At 37.4% G+C, this 19,044-nt stretch overlaps 2 protein-coding genes across 2 annotated transcripts in view; both read right to left on the bottom strand.

Moving 5' to 3' along the window:
* The window catches only part of LOC132159954 (E-selectin-like), a 159,477-nt gene that overhangs the window by 28,423 nt on the left and 112,010 nt on the right, over positions 1–19,044 (bottom strand). The gene's annotated exons all lie outside the window — the stretch shown is intronic.
* Positions 9,512–19,044, bottom strand: part of LOC132159950 (complement component receptor 1-like protein) — a 217,702-nt gene continuing 208,169 nt past the window's right edge. The window contains exon 18 of the mRNA XM_059569631.1: positions 9,512–9,663. Within this exon, the coding sequence (XP_059425614.1) occupies positions 9,557–9,663 (107 nt within the window). The 3' untranslated portion in view covers positions 9,512–9,556. The remainder of the gene's footprint in view (positions 9,664–19,044) is intronic.

The raw sequence follows: 19,044 nt of genomic DNA on the forward strand, positions 1-19,044 counted from the left end.
AAAAAAAAAAGTGCCACTTGCCACATTTAGTTCTGATAATATTATTTTTAATTGTAGAACATTTTTTTAAAGGTACAAATTGCAAATCTTGACCTCTCAGATGCACTAGCTTAAAAAAAGAGCATTAAATCTGCAGCAAATCTGAATATTAGAATGATTTTTAGAGGACCGTGTGGATGGAGTTATGATGCTTAAAGTTCAGCTTTGATCACATGAATAAATTACATTTTAAAATATATTCAAATACAAAATAGTTAGTTTAAATAGTAAAATATTTCAAAATTGGACCAAATAAATATATTTCAATAACTTTTGACTAGTAGTGTAAATATAATACAGTAAATATTAGTTAGTGGTGTTGTGTTAAATTTCAGTGATTTTGACAGTCAAAGTTTACAAGCTCTCCAATGAGAAACAGGTTAACTTTATTAATGTGGCTGACACTCCCTCTGAGTTAAACAAACCAATATCCAGGAGTAATTCATTTACTCAAATAGTACACTGACTGAACTACTGTGAAGAGTGAACTGAAGATGAACATCGAGCCAAACAAAAGACTGACTCGTTCTCGAGTCAATAATTTTCATTTTTCGGTGAACTAACCCTTTAAGCATGTGTTGCTGAAAGCAACTGTCCCCTTTCATCCACCCCTTCAAACGGGACTTGATACAAAAAAAAACAAAAAACAGAGGACCTTTGTCCCTGAGTGACCCTGTGGCTTTGTCTATGTTTGTGTGCTTATATTAACTGAAGATATGCTGTTTAATCTTTTGATTCCATTGGCATATAAAAAGAGATGACTTATTTTACTTCGACTTTAGAAATTATGTGCAAACTGTCTTGAACATGAACATTTTACATTGCTGGTAAATACTCCTTTGAACAGAGCAGTTTCATTCCTGTTTGACTCTTGTAGCATTTGAACCAATCAGAGACACAACTATTTGTTATATTTAACAAATAATATCTAGCGTCCACTCATCTAAGGACCCTTCCCTAGAAATGCAACTAACACCTAACAAAAGCCAACAGGCCTTCAACTCCATGGTAACTTGGTAATCTGATAACACTAGTTTTTATTGCCCGAAGGAATGCAGACAGAGCAACACTCACTTCATTTCCCCTTAGTAGAGACACGTAATGGCAATAAAATGGACTCTTCTCTAAAAAAAGTTCATAAGAAAACCTCTCTTTGAATGAACACGCATATCCTTCAGATCATTGTGTATTTTAGTGCTGTTCTTGTATATTTTCTGTTGAATTTGACTTTTTTATGCATGCTTATGATAGATCACTAGTTAATATCACCTCACTTATAACATGTTTGGTCTCTATTAAATAGTCTTCTGATGATCTAAACGAGAGTGCATAGTATATGTTGATACCTATGCAACATATTAGTGTACTAAGAATCTTTACTAGTTTGTATATCAACTTCTGATTCAGTTACATTTGCAAACTACCGTGCTCTCAGACAACGGGTCATAAAACGAACCAGTATTTCCAACCTCACGCTTGGAATTTCAGCCTTTTTCATTAGACAGGTCCATCCTGAGAGGTGTGAACTGTCTCAGACTTAAAAAGGCTCAGCCAACAGTGCCGCCAATTGTTTTCTTGTTCTTCTTCTTCTGCTAAGCTAAGAGAGCCTGAGCTGGTGCAGGCATGCCCAGTGGTCCCCAAAAGATCACTCAGCTAGTCTGCAGTTCTGTTAGATCCGGTGGATAAGATTGGAAAGAAAATGAGGATATGAGCTAGAATGCTTCTAAGGACCCCCTTAAGTGGGTGCCAGGCCTTCGGCCTTGACTTTACATTCATCAAGATCCTCTGATTTAGAAAGGTTCCTTCTTATCACCTAACTTCAGCCAACCTACAGGAGCCCCAAAGTGCATCAGGACTCCCTTTCAAACAGGTGAGACGTGCAAGTATCAAACTTAGTCTTATTAATTGATATGTTAAGTATCATTTGCACCTTTTACAAAGGTGTGTTTGAACTAAGAAACTGATGTTTCCTTAAGGCTGTAGATCTGCAGAATATCAAATTGTACCATAGCTTCATGTCTTCATTTCTTATCTCTTTACTGCTAAAGATTTAACCCTTTTTCCTATGTCCACTGTATGTGTGTGTGTGTTAGACTAGTTTAAGTCTATTCATGTAGTTAAGTTAATACATTCTTACTTGTATCACACTTTAGGTTGTTCAGTGTTTGGTCATAAGTGGAATCCCTAATCATGCTGTTTTTTTGCTATAAACTCTGAGTTATGTTGTACAGTAAGAAAGTTATTTTCCTTAACCAGGAAATTAACATTCTTAGAATTGACAGAGTTGACACTGAGATGACAAGTAAATACCTTCAGCACATCTTCTAAATATTTATAATTAAGTATAACTAGTTATGAATAATTATTCTTATTCCTCATTTAAGCTGATTCGCTCTCTAAAAGATGAATTAGTAACTGATTACCATCGTAATTGTTTCACTGGACTGTTAAAAAAAGTTACAGTATCTAGAAAAAAAATGAATGGTTAAAAAAAATTAATACAGGAATATCTTACGCCTGTTACATTTACTTGCCCCCTTTTTTAAAGAAATCTGAAACAGACTAATAACGGACTAAACTGGGGATTCTTTATTTTTATTTATTCCATTTATTTTTGCTTAGTAGAGCTGAGGCTTCAACAATGCTTTATTCCCATTGTAACACACTCAGGTAAAGTCATCGCTCCATCATTACACTTTGAAGAGTAACGGCCCTAGTACTGAACCTTGAGGTACTACATACTTCACTTTTGATCAATATGATACCTCTTCATTCACTGCTACGAAATGATGGTGGTCATATAAGTACGATTTAAACCATACTAATGCACTTCCATTTATGCCAACAAAGTGTTCTAGTCTATGCAAAAGAATGTTGTGGTCAATAGTGTCGAACACAGCACTAAGATCCAATAGCACTAATAGAGAGATACAAACACAAACAGATGATAAGAGCAGGTCATTTGTAACTCTAAGGATAGCAGTCTCAGTAGTATGATACGATCTACATCCTGACTGGAAATCCTCACAGATACCATTTTTCTCTAAGAAGGAATATAATTTTGAGGATATCTTGGACAAAAGGGAGATTCGAGATTGTTCTGTAATTAACTAGTTCTTTGGGGTCAAGTTCACCCCAGGAGGGATGAAGACCATCTATTTTCAACAGGTCAGGTCTGCCCCAAAAGCTTGTCCAATTGTCTTTGAAACCTATGTTATTCTGCGGGTACCACTTAGACATCCAGCCATTGAGTGATGACAATCTGCTATGCATCTCGTCACCACGGTAAGCAGGGAGGGGATCAGAGCATATTACAGAGTCTGACATCATGCTTGCAAGTTCACACACCTCTTTAATGTTATTTTTAATGATCTCCGACTGCCGAACATCATTAGTGCCGGCGTGAATAACAATCTTACTGCATTTACGTTTAGCATTAGCCAGCACTTGATGTTTATGTCAGGCACTCTGGTTCCCGGTAAACATTGGACTATGATGGTTGGTGTCTCTATATTCATATTACATACAATAGAATTCCATACAATAGAATCGCCAATAACTAGAGCACTTTCATGTACAGAATGTACAGGACTCCCTGAGCTAGACGCATCCAAAGCTGTGTCTAGAGCCCTCACATTCTTACTGTCCTCAATTAAAGTTTGGGTGCATGACTCTAATTCTGAAATGTCTGTCAGCCTAACTATTGCATTTATCACATGTGAATCCCTCATCACCGACAGAGATAGATAAACTATACATGTGGCAAGCAGTGCAAATAACAATAGCAGGAGAAGCCATTACTCATCGTGCTTGATGAAAGATTCTTACCACAGTTGTTTGATGAACTTGTGAAAAACCGGAGAGAGAGAGAGTAGTGAGAGAGAGGAGAGGTGAAAGAAAACAGCGATAGGCACGAATTGAAATGCTAATGACAAGCTAATGAGTGCTAATGCCATGCAGGTGCACTGTAGTCACGGATTTAAAATAAAAGTGAACAATCAAATTAACCAGATTAGATTGATAGATAATATCAGAAATATGGTGGGAATTAAGTTATATTTTATCACTTTAACCAAATGCTCTATTTCTGCCATTCCAAAAGCGACACCTGCTGCCAGAGAATGAATGTGCATTTTCAATAAGTCCGTCTGCTGTTTTTGTTTAGACCAGTATGAAAATGTAGCAATATATTAAAGAGCAAATGTGCAAAGTTTTGAACCGTTTGATCGACAAGACAGAAATTTATCAGTTTGTTTTGGGGAAAGCCTGAATCTGAACTGTAAATCATGCGTTTTACGGTCATTTTACAGTTTAATATGTTACCATAGACATTGCCCTATTTCGCTTATATGGTATTAATTTAATTTCGCAGGTCTTTTAAAAAGTTCTTAGTCTTAAATTTATACCCTGAATACCCTGAACTGAAGTGATCTTCTGCAGCCATCTACTGGTTATAATGGTCATTTCATGTCATCAAAAGTACGGTGGACTTTACAGCAAACTACTCGAGGGTCCATCCCCCAGGAGATGCAGTAGCGGCTGGCTAGTCTTTATTAAGGCATGGCTGGCTTCACCCTCTGAGTTGTTGCCAGTGACACCGGAATGTCTCACATATTTTTTAAAGCCTTGTTGCTCGTCACGGCCTTTTTCCAACTAGCAGCTGGTTGATACCTGTTGTAGGCCTGTACGAGGACCGACATGGTCTGCACATCTGCGCGCCTTGTTCCCGAAGTCCTGGCGGAAGTAACTACAGCAACCTTTGGCCACTGAGCCGGTCAGCTCATGCAGCTGACATCTCGACTCTACCGACCAAATGTGCACTGATAAATGCAAGGTTGGTAATGAACAAAACTTTCATCCTTAAGGACTTCTTCATCACATAAGCTGTGGATGTACTGTTTTTAACAGAAACATGGATTACCGTGGGTGAGTCAAATGCCTTTACAGACCTCTTACTTCCTGACTGTAATTCCCCAAGGACCACTGGACGTGGAGGAGGAATAGCGACTGTCTTAAAGAGTAGATTACATTGTAAGATTTTGGCACCATCTGTTTTTCAGTCATTTGATTTCAGGTTGTTTGTTTTAGGCCGAATGGATCCCGTACTGTGTGCTGTGATATATCGCCCGCCGAAATACAACAAACATTTTATAAAAGAGTTCTCTGACTTCTTGGCCAGTATTATAACAGACTACAACAGAGTTTTGTTGGTTTGAGTTTTGTTGGTGATTTTAATGTACATGTTTGTTGTCTCTCCAAACCACTTACTAAAGATTTTTTAGATATGATTGATACTTTTAAATTTTTTCAACATGTCAGTGGACCCAGACAGGAACAGGGGCACACGCTAGATCTTGTGTTATCCTATGGTTTGCCCATTTTGAATATTCAGACACAGGATGCTGTATTTTCTGATCACATGCCAGTTTTATTTGATTTTAACTTGTCATGTCTTAAATCTAAATCAAATGCCCCTGCATGCCTAGGTCTTGTGTTTAAGCTGACCACTGCTGCTCAGTTTTCCTGTGTTTTTCCAAAATCGTCTTAGTTTGATACTGGTCTCGTAGCAGACACAGAGAAATTAACTTCTTCCTTTCTCTCCACATGTGCTAGAAATCTTGAAATTGTTTCTCCTTTAAAGTTTTGCGCCCCAGTCCTAAATCTGAGCCATGTTTTAATGACACTACCCGTGCAGCAGGGAGAGAGTGCAGGAGAGCAGAGCATCAGTGGAAGAAAGACAAGCTTCATGTCTTTTCAAAGGAAAGCTAGAGAAAGTATCAAAATAGAAAAAGCTGAAAAACTTTCCAAAAATTAAATAAACCACATGTCCTTTTTAAAAGTATTGATTCAATTTTAAATTCACCCCAGTCCTCTTGTTTAAAAGCTTCTTCTGAAATCTGTGAGAATTTTTTACACAATTTTTTAGACAAGATTGCCTCCATTAGAGCTCAAATTTCCCCACCTGTATCCGACCCCTCTGAAATGCTGACCTATGCCCCGTTTCCACCGCAGGAACTTTACCCAGGAACTAGGGACTTTGGCCTGGTACTCGGTGTGTTTCCACCGCAGGAACCAGGAACTAAATAAAGTTCCGGGTAAAAAAAATGCCCCTCAGAAAGTCCCTGCTGGCGAGGTGGTACTTTTTCAAAGTTCCGGAACTTTCGGGGGCGGGGTTTGGGCGCTAAACATCCTGATTGGTTGAGTTCACGCAGCATTGGTTGAGTTCAACCACCATTAACCGGATCAACATTTTCAAAATATTACTGTTATTGTGTCATGAAATGTAATTTTAAAAGTATTTCAGGCGAGAATGTAGTTGTTTAAAACACAAATCTGTGGTTTATTTATGAAGACAGCGCCTATTTAAAAATTTGTTTCGCCGATCTCAGAGACGGTGAGCCCCAAGCGATCAGCGAGAGCTCAGTCCCCATGTATCCGCCGAGAAGCAGCCTCACCTCGGCTAGACCTTCTGATATGTGCCGCTGGCTCTGATGTCTCTTTAGTGGTTAAACATAAAATATAATTAGTTTTGGGTAAATCTAACAGGTTATCTTTGGTCTGTATTCAATGTATCTATATGTTAAAATTAAAATAAAAAAGGCGAATCTATATAATATTTCGTTTCATTGTAATGGCTGTATATACACATATCCCTGAACTAAGTACATTTCTGCAGCTGTTATTATGTTTAAATGAAAACGAAAAGGAGGCAGTGGTATTTGATATCCTATTTCGTTTTATTGTAAATATACTGAGAGGAAAAGTTCAAGCAGCATTTATTCGGATCATTTTCAAAATATTAGTGTTATTGTGTCATGAAAGTGTTTCAGGCGAGAATGTAGTTGTTTAAAACTCAAATATGTGGTTTATTTATAAAGACAGCGCCTATTTTCGCCGATCTCAGAGACGGTCAGCTCCACGCAATCAGCGGGAGCTCAGTGATCATCTATCCGCTGAGAAGCAGCCTAACCTCGGCTAGACCTTCTAATGTGTGCCGCAGCTGGCTCTGATTTCTCTTTAGTGGTTAAACATAAAATATAATTCAGCTGCGGGGTAAATCTAACAGGTTTTCTTTGGTCTGTATTCAATTTATCTATATGTTAAAATGAAAATAAAAAAGGCAAATTTATATAATATTTCGTTTCATTGTAATGGCTGTATCTACACATATCCCTGAACTAAGTAAATTTCTGCAGCTGTTATTATGTTTAAATGAAAACGAAAGGAGGCAGTGGTATTTGATATCCTATTTCTTTTTATTGTAAATATACAGAGAGGAAAATTGCAGTAGCCATGGTCAGCTGACTGAAGTTATCAAGTACGCTGCTGTTTACAGATTTACCGGACTTGTTAGTCGCGGACATAACACTCCAGAGAAGAATGCACAAAGTCTGAACTACCGAGGAGGATGCACGCCCAAAATCAGCGTACTTTGTATTGAGAAACGCGCGCAGAGCTACGTCACCAGTCTATTTGCCTAATCTTCCCGGTACTTTACACCGCGGTGGAAACGCAGAAAGCAACAGGTCTGGGGGGAAAAAAGTTCCTGGGAAAAACAGTTCCTGGTACAAATGTTCCGGGTAATTTCGGTGAAAACGCGGCACTATTTAACAGTGGTTAACAGTCTGGTGATCAGCTGCGGCTGAATGTGACCAGTTTCAGTCTGTGTTGCTTTTTTGCCTCAATAATTAATTCTACAGCTTAATCCCTCACTATGTCCTACGGACATTGACCCCTCTTTGCCTTTTTAAGGAGGTCTAGACCACTTTAGGGCCAAATGTCCAAAAAATTATTTAATATCTGCCTCTTAGAAATATTTTTAAAAGACATGGTATTTCCTACCATTTTCATGCAGATGACTCGCAAATCTATTTACCACTGAGAAGAGATGCAAATGGTTCTCTGACTCCATTACTTGAATGTCTCAAGGATATTAAAACCTGTATATCTTTTAATTTTTTTAATTTAAACTGAGATCATTGTGTTTGGACCCAGCCGGGTTTGTGACTCCACTCCCATAAACCTTGGGTCCCTGCAGCAATATGTAAAGCCAGTAGTGACCAATTTAGGCATTACAATTGATAGTGAAATGAACTTTGACAAGCAGATAAACATGGTGGTTAAATCTTGTTTTTATCAATTGAGGATTTTAGCCAAAATTAAACCTGTTTTATCTTTAATATTTTTAGCAAGTGATTCATGCTTTTATTTTGACCCGTTTGGATTACTGTAATGCACTTTACATTGGCGTGAACCAAATTTCCCTTTCACGCCTACAGTTAGTACAAAATGCAGCTGCTCGTCTGTTAACAGGAACCTGTATATTTTAGAATACATTTTAAGATTTTAATGTTTCTATTTAAGTTGCTAAATGGGTTGGCACCTCAGTACATTTCAGAACTCCTGCACATTAACACCCCGTCAAGGTCATTGAGGTCTGGTGATCAGCTGCGGCTGAATGTGCCCAGGACCAGGCTGAAGACCAGAGGCAACTGCTCTTTTTCAGCAGTTGTTCCCAAATTGTGGAATGATTTACCGCTGCACATTAAAGTTGCGCCCACCCTCCACACTTTTAAATATCGTTTAAAAACATATTTTTATTTCCTGGCTTTTGACTCACCATGAGAGCTGCCGTGGTCTTCGTTGTCACTGTTACTGTTGATGCTATTTTATTTGTGTTTGTTTTTTGTTACATATTTTTATCTTTGTAAAGCACTTTGGTAACCTTGCTGTTTTTTTTATTGTGCTATATAAAAAAAGTGGACTGGATTGGATTTTCGTCTTAAAAGTCTTTGTCTTCCACCAGGACGTAAATTATTTTCATGACATCTTCATAAATGAAAAATGAATCCTTAAAGTGAATTACATAAAGTGAATACATGCACTGACTTGAAATATATAGGAAAAACGTAGGGTTAAAAGGGTTAATATAATTTTCATACATGCACATCTAAAGAATTATAAATTTAGTATCTCTTTAGTTGTTTGTTGGTTTGTTTGCTTTTACTTGCAAAGAAGTCTGTGGCGAGTGGGGCGGGGCCGAAGGAGGTGGGAACCGGCGGACAATCAAACGTCATTTTAATAATACAAATTAAAGACAAAACAGCGCGTCAGGCCCTCACGGCGACGTACGCGCACAAATAAAAATCAAAACACAACTAAAAGCCCAGGCCTGGTCCTCTGTCGTCGCTCCAGTTTTATATCCTTCCATCTCCTACGTGGGACTCGAGACCGGCAGTGGGTCGCAGGTGTCACTGATTTCCCAATCATTGCCGGCCTCCCTCCTTGTTCCCATGTCCCTCGGCCCCGCCCCACTCGCCACAAAGTCCAAAACAGACAAACTGAATAAGAAAAAAAAAACAATTTTGATCTGCTTCATTTTTTTTTTGCCTAGTAGTATATCTGATGCTTTGTCAATGTTTTATTTCCACTGTCAAACACACTTAGGCAAAGTCATTACTCCTACATTACATTTTTGTCTTAAGCTAAAACCTACTGAACTTTTGCCCCACTGACACTAAAAGGTGATGTGATCATCATGTAGTGCGAATATCTTTTGCTGATCAGCGAAGGCTGACTCTATACCTCTTTCATCCATTTCCTCCACTGTCACTGTACAAGACTCTGAAACCCAACATGTGACTATCAGTGTCACAGTATACATTAACTAATTATCACAACATACAACTTAAACTACAAGAATACATCATGATATCTGTGCATGATATGTATTTTGTAGCGCGTTCATACTTAAACACTTGACATTCCCTCTCCATGCGCCTTGATGACAGGTCAAGCATTCGGAGAAGGACTATGTGAATCCATTGTTTCGGATTTAAAAGTCTCTCTACTGTCTTACCACAAACGAACCGCTCGTTCGTTTGAAAGCGTACCGAGACCACCTCTTCAAGCAGGTCTCGGTATGCTTGTTTGGTCCGCCTTTGGTGCGCACCCGAGTGCGATTGCTGTTTTCACACCTGCCCAAACGAACCGCACCAAACGGGGAAACGAACTCATGTACGATTCAACTAACTGAACTAAATGAGGCAGGTGTGAAAGCACCCTATAATACAGAAGTTGGTACAATATAAGAATGCATTTGCATATTTTATAGCTATAATGTATTCACATGTGAGTGAATAAATGTACTTTATAAAATATATTAAAATGTTACAATAAATATTTAAAATATATTACAGTATCTCTATATGTGGTTTGTAAATAAGATACATATACTTTAAATTCCCTAAAAGCTATCGTTTTAGTATGCTCTTACACAAAGTAAACATAAAATATATTTATATTTGATGTGGGCTAAAGCTGTGTATGTTTTAAGTATTTAGTTGTAGGGCTGGGATAAACGATTATTTTTTTAAACAATTAATCTAGCGATTATTTTTTCGATGCATCGATTAATCTAACGATTAATTTTTCCAGACCGATTTGATTTCGATTATCTCCCCATTAATTGACTACTAACAATTTATACATGTTGATTTACATATCTGAATGAAAAAAAAACATAAATTCCTTAAGATTGCAATATATGTTTATTCCTCTTAAAATTACAAAATAAAAGACTGACTAAGAATGCATTACTTTGCACTTGTATAGAGATAGCATTCAATAAAACCTTGAAACCTTGAAAACACATAGCTTACTGAAACAAGCTTACTGAACACATAGGGCCTAGCTTACTGAAAAAAGAAGTTCTTTCAGATGAAAATAACAACAACTTGATGTCTAGCATTCAATAAAAAGAGTCACCCAAAATACTTGTTTAGAGCAATTGAAAGAATACAGTATGTAAATGTAAACTTGAGGGCTTTAAGCTAATACAGAGAGTGCTTTTCCAAAAAAAAAAAAAAAATTAACAGTGGGAGCCAGCAGCCTGTCATGTAGAAAAAATTTTTTTCCGAATGCTCCATGTGAAACTTTGCCGTTCCCCCCTTTTTCTATCGTGTCTAATGATTTTGTTTAATATGCACGAGGGATGGAGGGAGGGAGAGAGAGAGAGAGAGAGAGAGAGCAAGACAGCGCTCGTGTAGTTTGAAGACTGTGAGTGCGCGAGCGCGCGTGAAACTTTGGTGTTTCGCCCTTTTTCTATCGTGTTTAATGATTTTGATTAATACAGACATCCCAACCTGCAAAAAGTCATTTCAGGGAGGTATCCCACCCCCCCTCCCCACCCAAAAAAGGAAGGAAATACATCTCAGCTAGTCACCTTCTTAGTAAGACTTTGCCTATCTGAATGGGAGAACTGAGATATATTGGAGCAGCCTTCCCTGCGCTTAGCCTCCCTAAAATGTTGTGGCCCCTAACAGATATAAAAGCATAAAATATTATTTCTATAAGCTATAGGCCTATGTAATTATTCGTTAATTATGTTTAAATATGTAGATTACGTTTACTATTTATATAATCTGCTTATACAATTTATGTAAACTGCTTTTATTTATTTTCCATTGCAACTTTAAACAGGTCTAAGGAGTTTGTTGTTTTCATGTAGCCTTGGCAACTAACCTGAATAATATGCAGATGAAATTAAACTTGTCAACTCATCTCAACATGCCTTTTGCAATCATATAATAACCCTCCATGGGCAATGCTTGAGCAAGACTGTCATTATGTTTGACACCTATAGGACAGGAGTACACTTTCGTGTAGTCTGCCGTAAAATGTGTCTTATACTTTTTTTGTTTTGTGGCACTCTCCCTCTGCAATGGTGCTCCTGTTTCTAGATAGACATAACTGATTAATTTTGTTCGGGACAAGAGATAAAAGCCCGCCCACACCGACAATTGATTGGTTGATTTGCAGAAACAGGCCTCTGTCTTACATGCGCTTCGCACACATGCACATTAGCACACACACGCAAGGTCTCTCGCTCCCTCTCCCTCTCTGCCGTGCGTGCGCTACACGGTTTGAAACACAGTATCTGTTTCGCATGCGCGCTTTTGCTCGCTCGGTCTAGATTCCGGGAGATTTTAACTAATTTGCGGGTCTCAGGGAGCCGCTTTCAATATGCGGGAGACTCCCGGAACCTCCGGGAGACTTGGGATGTCTGTTAATATACACAAGGAAGAGAGAGAGCAAGAAGCGCTCGTGTTGTTTGAAGACTGTGAGTGCGCGTGCAGCCGGGGCTCTCTCTCGTACGCGCTCTGTCACTGTCACTCACCGATCAAATAAGGTTTTAACAGCCGCCAAAAAAAAAAAGATCAATGCAGAAAAACCCCTGGATTGGTTATATAACGTTGGACAGAATGTTGATCCGGCCATCGCGTATATTCAGCGCACACAAGGGCGTAACTTTGGGTCTACCATTGTGGGGGGTTAAACTCGCGGCATATTTATTTATTTATTAATTTATTGTATTATTTTCTTGTGTAAAAGGTAACATGCTAATTTGCATAATTTAATTAAAAATGAAAAATGAAAATGAAAGTGTGATGAAATAAGACTCAAAATTAGATTAAAAAATAATAATAATTGTGTTTGCATTTAGCCTCTGATAACATCAATACAAGTGTGGACTAACATTAACCTAGTTGTGCTTTGATTCATTTTGACACTTTGCAAAATCCATGCAAAAAGAACAACAAAAAAACAAACAAACAAACAAAAATAAAAATAATCTCAAATTGAACCAGAGGTGGTAAATTCCTAATAATGTACGTATTTTTTTTAGGTATTTTAATAAGATAGATACCTAAAATACGTTGCGCATACAGCTCAAGTAATGCGATCGTTATAAAGGTGTTTGAACAACAAAACACATCCACTTGCACATATTTCACAATCGGAATATCAGATATATCCTGCTATAGCTAACACATTTGTGAAATTTTGAATAAAAAAGGAAATAAAAGCAGATCATCAGTCATTCAGCACTATTGTGGCTACGGTGTGACAAGCAATGAATGGCGCGTCTCCATGGGAACCATAAAGCGATACTACGATCAATAACGGTAGCCTTGAAATACTTTTAAACTTACGTGTGAAGAGGTTAAGTAACGTCAAGGCTTACATTTAAATGTGTCTTTGTTTTGAGTGTACCCACGTAGGAGGGGACGTTCTCGTGACCTTGTGCAACGTTCCCTAAAAGTTGTCTAAAGGTAACGAAAGTTCCGAACCTTTACAGAACATTAGGTACGTTCTTGGAACGTCCTCTTTTGGTTATGAAAGTGCTGCAGTTCAAGGTTCCTTAAATGACTTTAGGGGGACGTTCTATTTGGGGCATTTTATGGTCACATAGCAAACGTTACAGAGAGGACATTTGAGACGTTAACAGAACGTTCTCGCATGGTCCTCTGTTGGTCATATAATAACGTTCCCAAAGTGACTTTAGGGGAACGTTCCATACTGGTTGTTATATGGTCATGAAACAACGTTACAAAGAGGACATTCGGGACGTGAACAGAACGTTCCCATACGGTTCTCTGTTGGTCACATAATAACGTTCCCGTTATTACTTTAGGGGGACGTTCGATATTGGTTATTATATGGTCACACAACAACGTTACAAAGAGGACATTCGGGATGTTAACAGAACGTTCTCGCATGGTCCTCTGTTGGTCATATAATAACGTTCCCAATGTGGTTATTATATGGTCACACAACAACGTTAAAAATATGACAAATTAATGAACGCAAAGATGTATTAAATCTACATCTAATTAATGAAAATATTAAATAATAATACAATAAGTATTAAACTTATTTGTTAAATAATAACACTAACATGCTAGCCAATTTATTAGGTCCTCTCTGCTAATTTTGTGGGTAGGATTTGATATTTGTTACTTCAAAATAAAAACTATGGCTTTTACTCTACAGATCTAAAATCCTTGATGTGTCCATAAATCCCTTATTAACAAATAGACATACAAAACAATACAATGTCATAGATCAAGGCAACGTGAAAATAAGCGATGCATAAGTGATGCAGTTCAATTTTTCTGCCACACCCGCGGCTGACTGTATTCAGAAGGGAGAGCTGCAGCCCAATTCAACTGTGAGCCACTGCTGCTGGTGCATCGTCCTTTCTTTATGTGCGGAGTGGGGAGCGCGCGCACTGCAGGGCATGGAAGCGGCCATGCAGTCGCTTGCATTTTTTTCCTGTCAACAGTGTAAACAACTTAAAATACTCAATTTTTGGTCATAAGAATAATACATTATTTAAAGCTTTTATTTGTGTAAACTCACAATATCAAGAAAACTTTAGCAAAATAAACCACCACAAAAAGGACTGTTTTAAATCTGCTATGAATATGAAGTTTGCAGATTGTTGTAGGCTATTGTACTGTATCTTCTATAAAGATGAATATTACATTTCGTTAATTTAAAAAGCACGTTAATGTTGTATAAATAAATAAACTTTTGTTCTGTTAGATGTGTTTTGGCTAGTTTTTGTCAGGCGCGGATATATGGGTGGGCCTGGGTGGGCAGATTGACTGGTGGCCCACCCAATCAGATTAATAAAAACAATTAATTTTTTAAATTTTAATAATAACAAATTAATAAATAATTTAATTTTAATAGTTTCATGAGGACATTTAAGTAAAGTAGCTACGAAAAATAGCTACAAAATAAAAATATGTCGGCATATCACGTGTCAGTCCAGTGATGCTATCATGCAACACAGCTGGTTCTCTTGTGAATTTGTTTTCTGCACGGGCTGGCCACACGCTCTCCGTGCGCGCACTGACTTAAAAGTGGCGTAACACTACTGTTACACTGTGAAACACACATACTCCGTGTGCAGTGCGTGACTGATCCACGACTGTAGGCTACCACAAACACATACTCACTATTTGTATTTCAAATCCAGAAGTTATCAGAAACTTTTATTAAAAAAGTAAAAAAAAAGGGTTGTCAGCATTGCGATTCTCTTTGTACATATACACTCTTTAATAGACGTTTTAACACAATTTAAACAACGTATTCAGCGCTACTTATATAGATTTATATATTAAGTTGCTCAAACAAGTGGTAAAATATTTAACCATGTAGTACTTCGCAAAATCGCAAACATTTCAAATCTTAAAATTGACAAAAACAGCCGACTAACATGCCTTTTCTTTTGCATTTAAGTTTTAATACAATAAATATTGCATGTCACAAAGAAATTGTTTTTTCACCTCCACCATGAATGAGACGAGAGTTGTTCATTATGTTGCCTTGTTGAAGTAAATTTATTTTTCCTTGCTTTACCCCGGTCCTAAAGTAAAAAAAACATGACTGTGTAAAAGAGTATAAATAAATTAAATGCATTTATGGTGAGATTACTACATTTTATTTAATTAAACGCATTTATGGTGAGATTATTATATTTTCATGTCAATCTGTGTTCATTTTGATCACGAACCATGCACCGTCAGCCTGTCACTTTAAATTCAGCGCGTGCAGCACATCAGAAATAGACTCGGTGCGGAAACGATCTCTGCACTGCACCGCACATGGAACGGATCGCCGGACCGCATCCGCGCGCAGTGTGAAAGCTCTATAATACAGAGCCCGGGAATCAGGTGTATAAGATTAAAAAACCCGAGGCCCCTCTGTATATTCACCAGGCCCACCTATTAATGACGTTCTGTATCCGCCACTGGTTTTTGTATGTTGTATAATTATAATAGGCCTATATGTATCTAGGTAATGAAAAAAAATAAAATAATAATAAATAAATAAATATATAAATATATATATATACATACAAAAGGAAAGCAGCTGCTTGAACCTCATTCTGGGAGAAGACTTATTTATTTATTTTTTACCATGAAGAAAAAAATCAATGGGATGAGTCAGGTTCTGCACATCTGAGAAGAAGAAACAGGTAAGACGTTTATAATCTTATACATTACAATAATGAACGATTTTTCATGAGAAATGTTCGCCTATCTATTAGACGAATAAAACACGACAATTTTACAACCGGGAAATATGACCTATTGGGTTTATTTGCACATAAACATTTTTAAATAAATTGTAAAAATAATACTAAATTACAATTATTATAATATGAATTATTTATTAGTAAATAATACTAAATTATATGTATATATATTAATTTATACTCATTTAATTTATATATTTGAATTCTAATGTATTATTTCTTGATAACAGGCGCTGCTAAGTATAACACACCGTTGCCATGAAAAACAAAGTGTTGCTATGGACGCAGGTATCTAGACGGAAATGGCTATTTTCTTTATTATTTTCTTTATTATTATTTTTCACATTATCCATTACATAATATAACGTAATTATTAGTATTATAACGCAATATATCATTATATAAATATACATATTTTTTTTATAAAATAAAAAACGTTTAACACCTATATAGGTCACAAATTCTAAATCTGGCAGCGGGTATATAAGCTGGGGTCTGTGACCATCGCGCTCACACACAGCGTACTCACACCTCACTCACTCAGTGGACATCCCAACTGGACATCCCAACTGTCAGTTTCTCTGAGGTAATTCTTCTAATTAACCATTCTATTTAAATTAAAAACACAAAAACAAAATGACATATAATGTACGTTACATGATATAAATAATAATAATATGGAATTATAAGGACAGTAACGTTAGCTTTTGAGCGAAATTTTCTCATGGTAAAACGGCCGTTTCCACAAGAAATTGAATAAATTGTCATAAAATTGACGGACTTTCTTTTCCAGTAATAAATGTACCACATTTACTCAGACAAACTGTTTTTCCGTCTTTTTCTTTAACTTTATACCACTGGTCCGCACTGTCATCGCCGTTATTTGTCGTTAAATACCGTTATGTTTACGTGATGTCATTTGGTCTAAAGAAGTAGCTTATCCTTTTCAGATAAGCTCATTAATTTTTTAGGGTCTGTCATGTTAACATTAGCTACTTTAAAATAAATTATGAATACAATTAATATCATTTTTGTAAATTATACTTTATTTGAAAATTAACGCGCCTTCTCACAGGCTTGGCTGTGAGCGCGCGCGTCCCTCAACCTCCGCACGAGCGCGACGGTGCCGTCATCACAGTGGGCGCGAGACCCCATTTCGCGCAAATGTGTGCACGGCATTTTTTGTAAATTTGCACGAAACTCCGCTTCCAGAGGTGCACGACTTCGAGCTTATTCTGGCCAAACAGCCAGCACCCAGTTTGCGCTTGCATTTAAAAAAAGAGCCTAGAAATAAGCAGGGAAAAAAAGAAGAAATAAGCCTTTTTGGTGAAAATAAAGGTCCATGTTTAACAAAACATAACAAAACCAGAACAAACTATAAATACATAAATACAAAACACACAAACAAAATAAAATAAAAATAAAATAATAATAATAATAATTATAGTAATAATTATAGAAATTACACTTTAATGCACAACCGGTTAGGCAATTCACAATTCAGGCATTGTATCTAATATCATCTGTATCCTTTGAAGTAACAAGTGTAAATAAAATTGTCCCACGTCGACGTATATGTGATTTCAATTCACTTTGTCTCTTTTCTGTGCTTTCCAGACCCTGCCCTACAGACAGATTACCATGATGTCATCTCAGAAGGTAGGCTTGTCTTGCAAAAAAGGTTTTCAAATTTACAGCATATTGCTGACATGCCAGAAAAGGGATCGATTTCACAGCAATGTGATAAGTTCAATGTTATATCAAGATGTTTTTCACCTTATAATGTGGCGTGAAAGATCACTGTATTTGCCTAAAAATTTACGATCTTTAGGTTTTTTTACTTAAATAACATGCGTGTACACATTTGCAGAGAAAAAAACACATAGCTGTGTCACACAACTGGATGCCTGCAGAAGCTAGGAAAAGAGAATACAAACGACTATGGCAGAGGGTACAACGGAAAATGAGAAATGTGCACATTAACGCAGCTGGTCCTAGTACTGTGCTAAACAATGAAGCACACAATCCCAGGGACACTATGCCAATCTGGAACCCAGGCCTAAAAAATGCAATGACTGGAGAATCTAATAGTGACAGCAATGAAATGTCGTTTGTCAATACTGACATCAGTGCAGTCACATCACTACAACATACAATGGCAGAAGACACAGAGAATATGGTTCTTGAATATTCCAGTAGTGACATGGATGGAGAGTTTTTTCAGAATACTGCCAACATTGATATGCCCACTGAAAATTTAGAAGAGGAGTTAAAGAGGTGGATCAATGAATATAATATCAAGCACAATGCTGCAGAAAAACTGCTCAAAATTCTCAGGAATCACGGGCATAAACACCTGCCATCTACTACTAAAACATTATTAAAAACGGATCCTGTTGAAAGCCAAATGGTGTCTGGTGTGGAATGCATTAAATTAGGAGTGACTGAACAATTAATCATGTGCTTGAATCGGTATCCCTACAATTATGCAAAAGACATCACTGAGCTTGAGATTTCCCTCAATGTAGATGGACTGCCACTCTTTAAGAGCACTGGTAAATCTTTCTGGCCTGTACTCTGCACAGTACATCTAAAACCAGCAAGCACATTTCCTTTGACCATTGCCCTCACTGAGACCAAGCCCAAATCACTGGACTTCATTAAAGTCATATCAGATGAACTGAAAATGATTCTAATGAATGGCTTTGCATGGGGAGAAACAACACTCAATGTAAGATTGAGATGCATTACCTGTGATGCACCAGCAAAAGCCATGCTGAAGTGCATCAAACAATTCTCAGGTTACTATGGCTGTGACAAATGCACCCAAAAAGGCAACTGGGAGGGGCGCATCACTTACCAACAAGTGCATGACCTCACTTTGAGGAACGATGTCTCATTTAGAGAGCAACACCAACCAGAACATCATCACGAAAATGCTGTGTCCCCTTTCAGCAATCTCCAAATTGACATGATCAAGTCTTTCCCTGCTGACTACATGCACCAGTGCTGCCTGGGAGTGATGAGAAAAATGCTCCTACTATGGTCACAGGGCAAGTCGGGGCATCGACTATCGCCGGCTCAGCTGAGGGAGGTCAATCAGAGGCTAAGGA

Source organism: Carassius carassius, chromosome 16 (assembly GCF_963082965.1).
Source record: "Carassius carassius chromosome 16, fCarCar2.1, whole genome shotgun sequence".
Taxonomy (NCBI): Eukaryota; Metazoa; Chordata; class Actinopteri; order Cypriniformes; family Cyprinidae; genus Carassius; species Carassius carassius.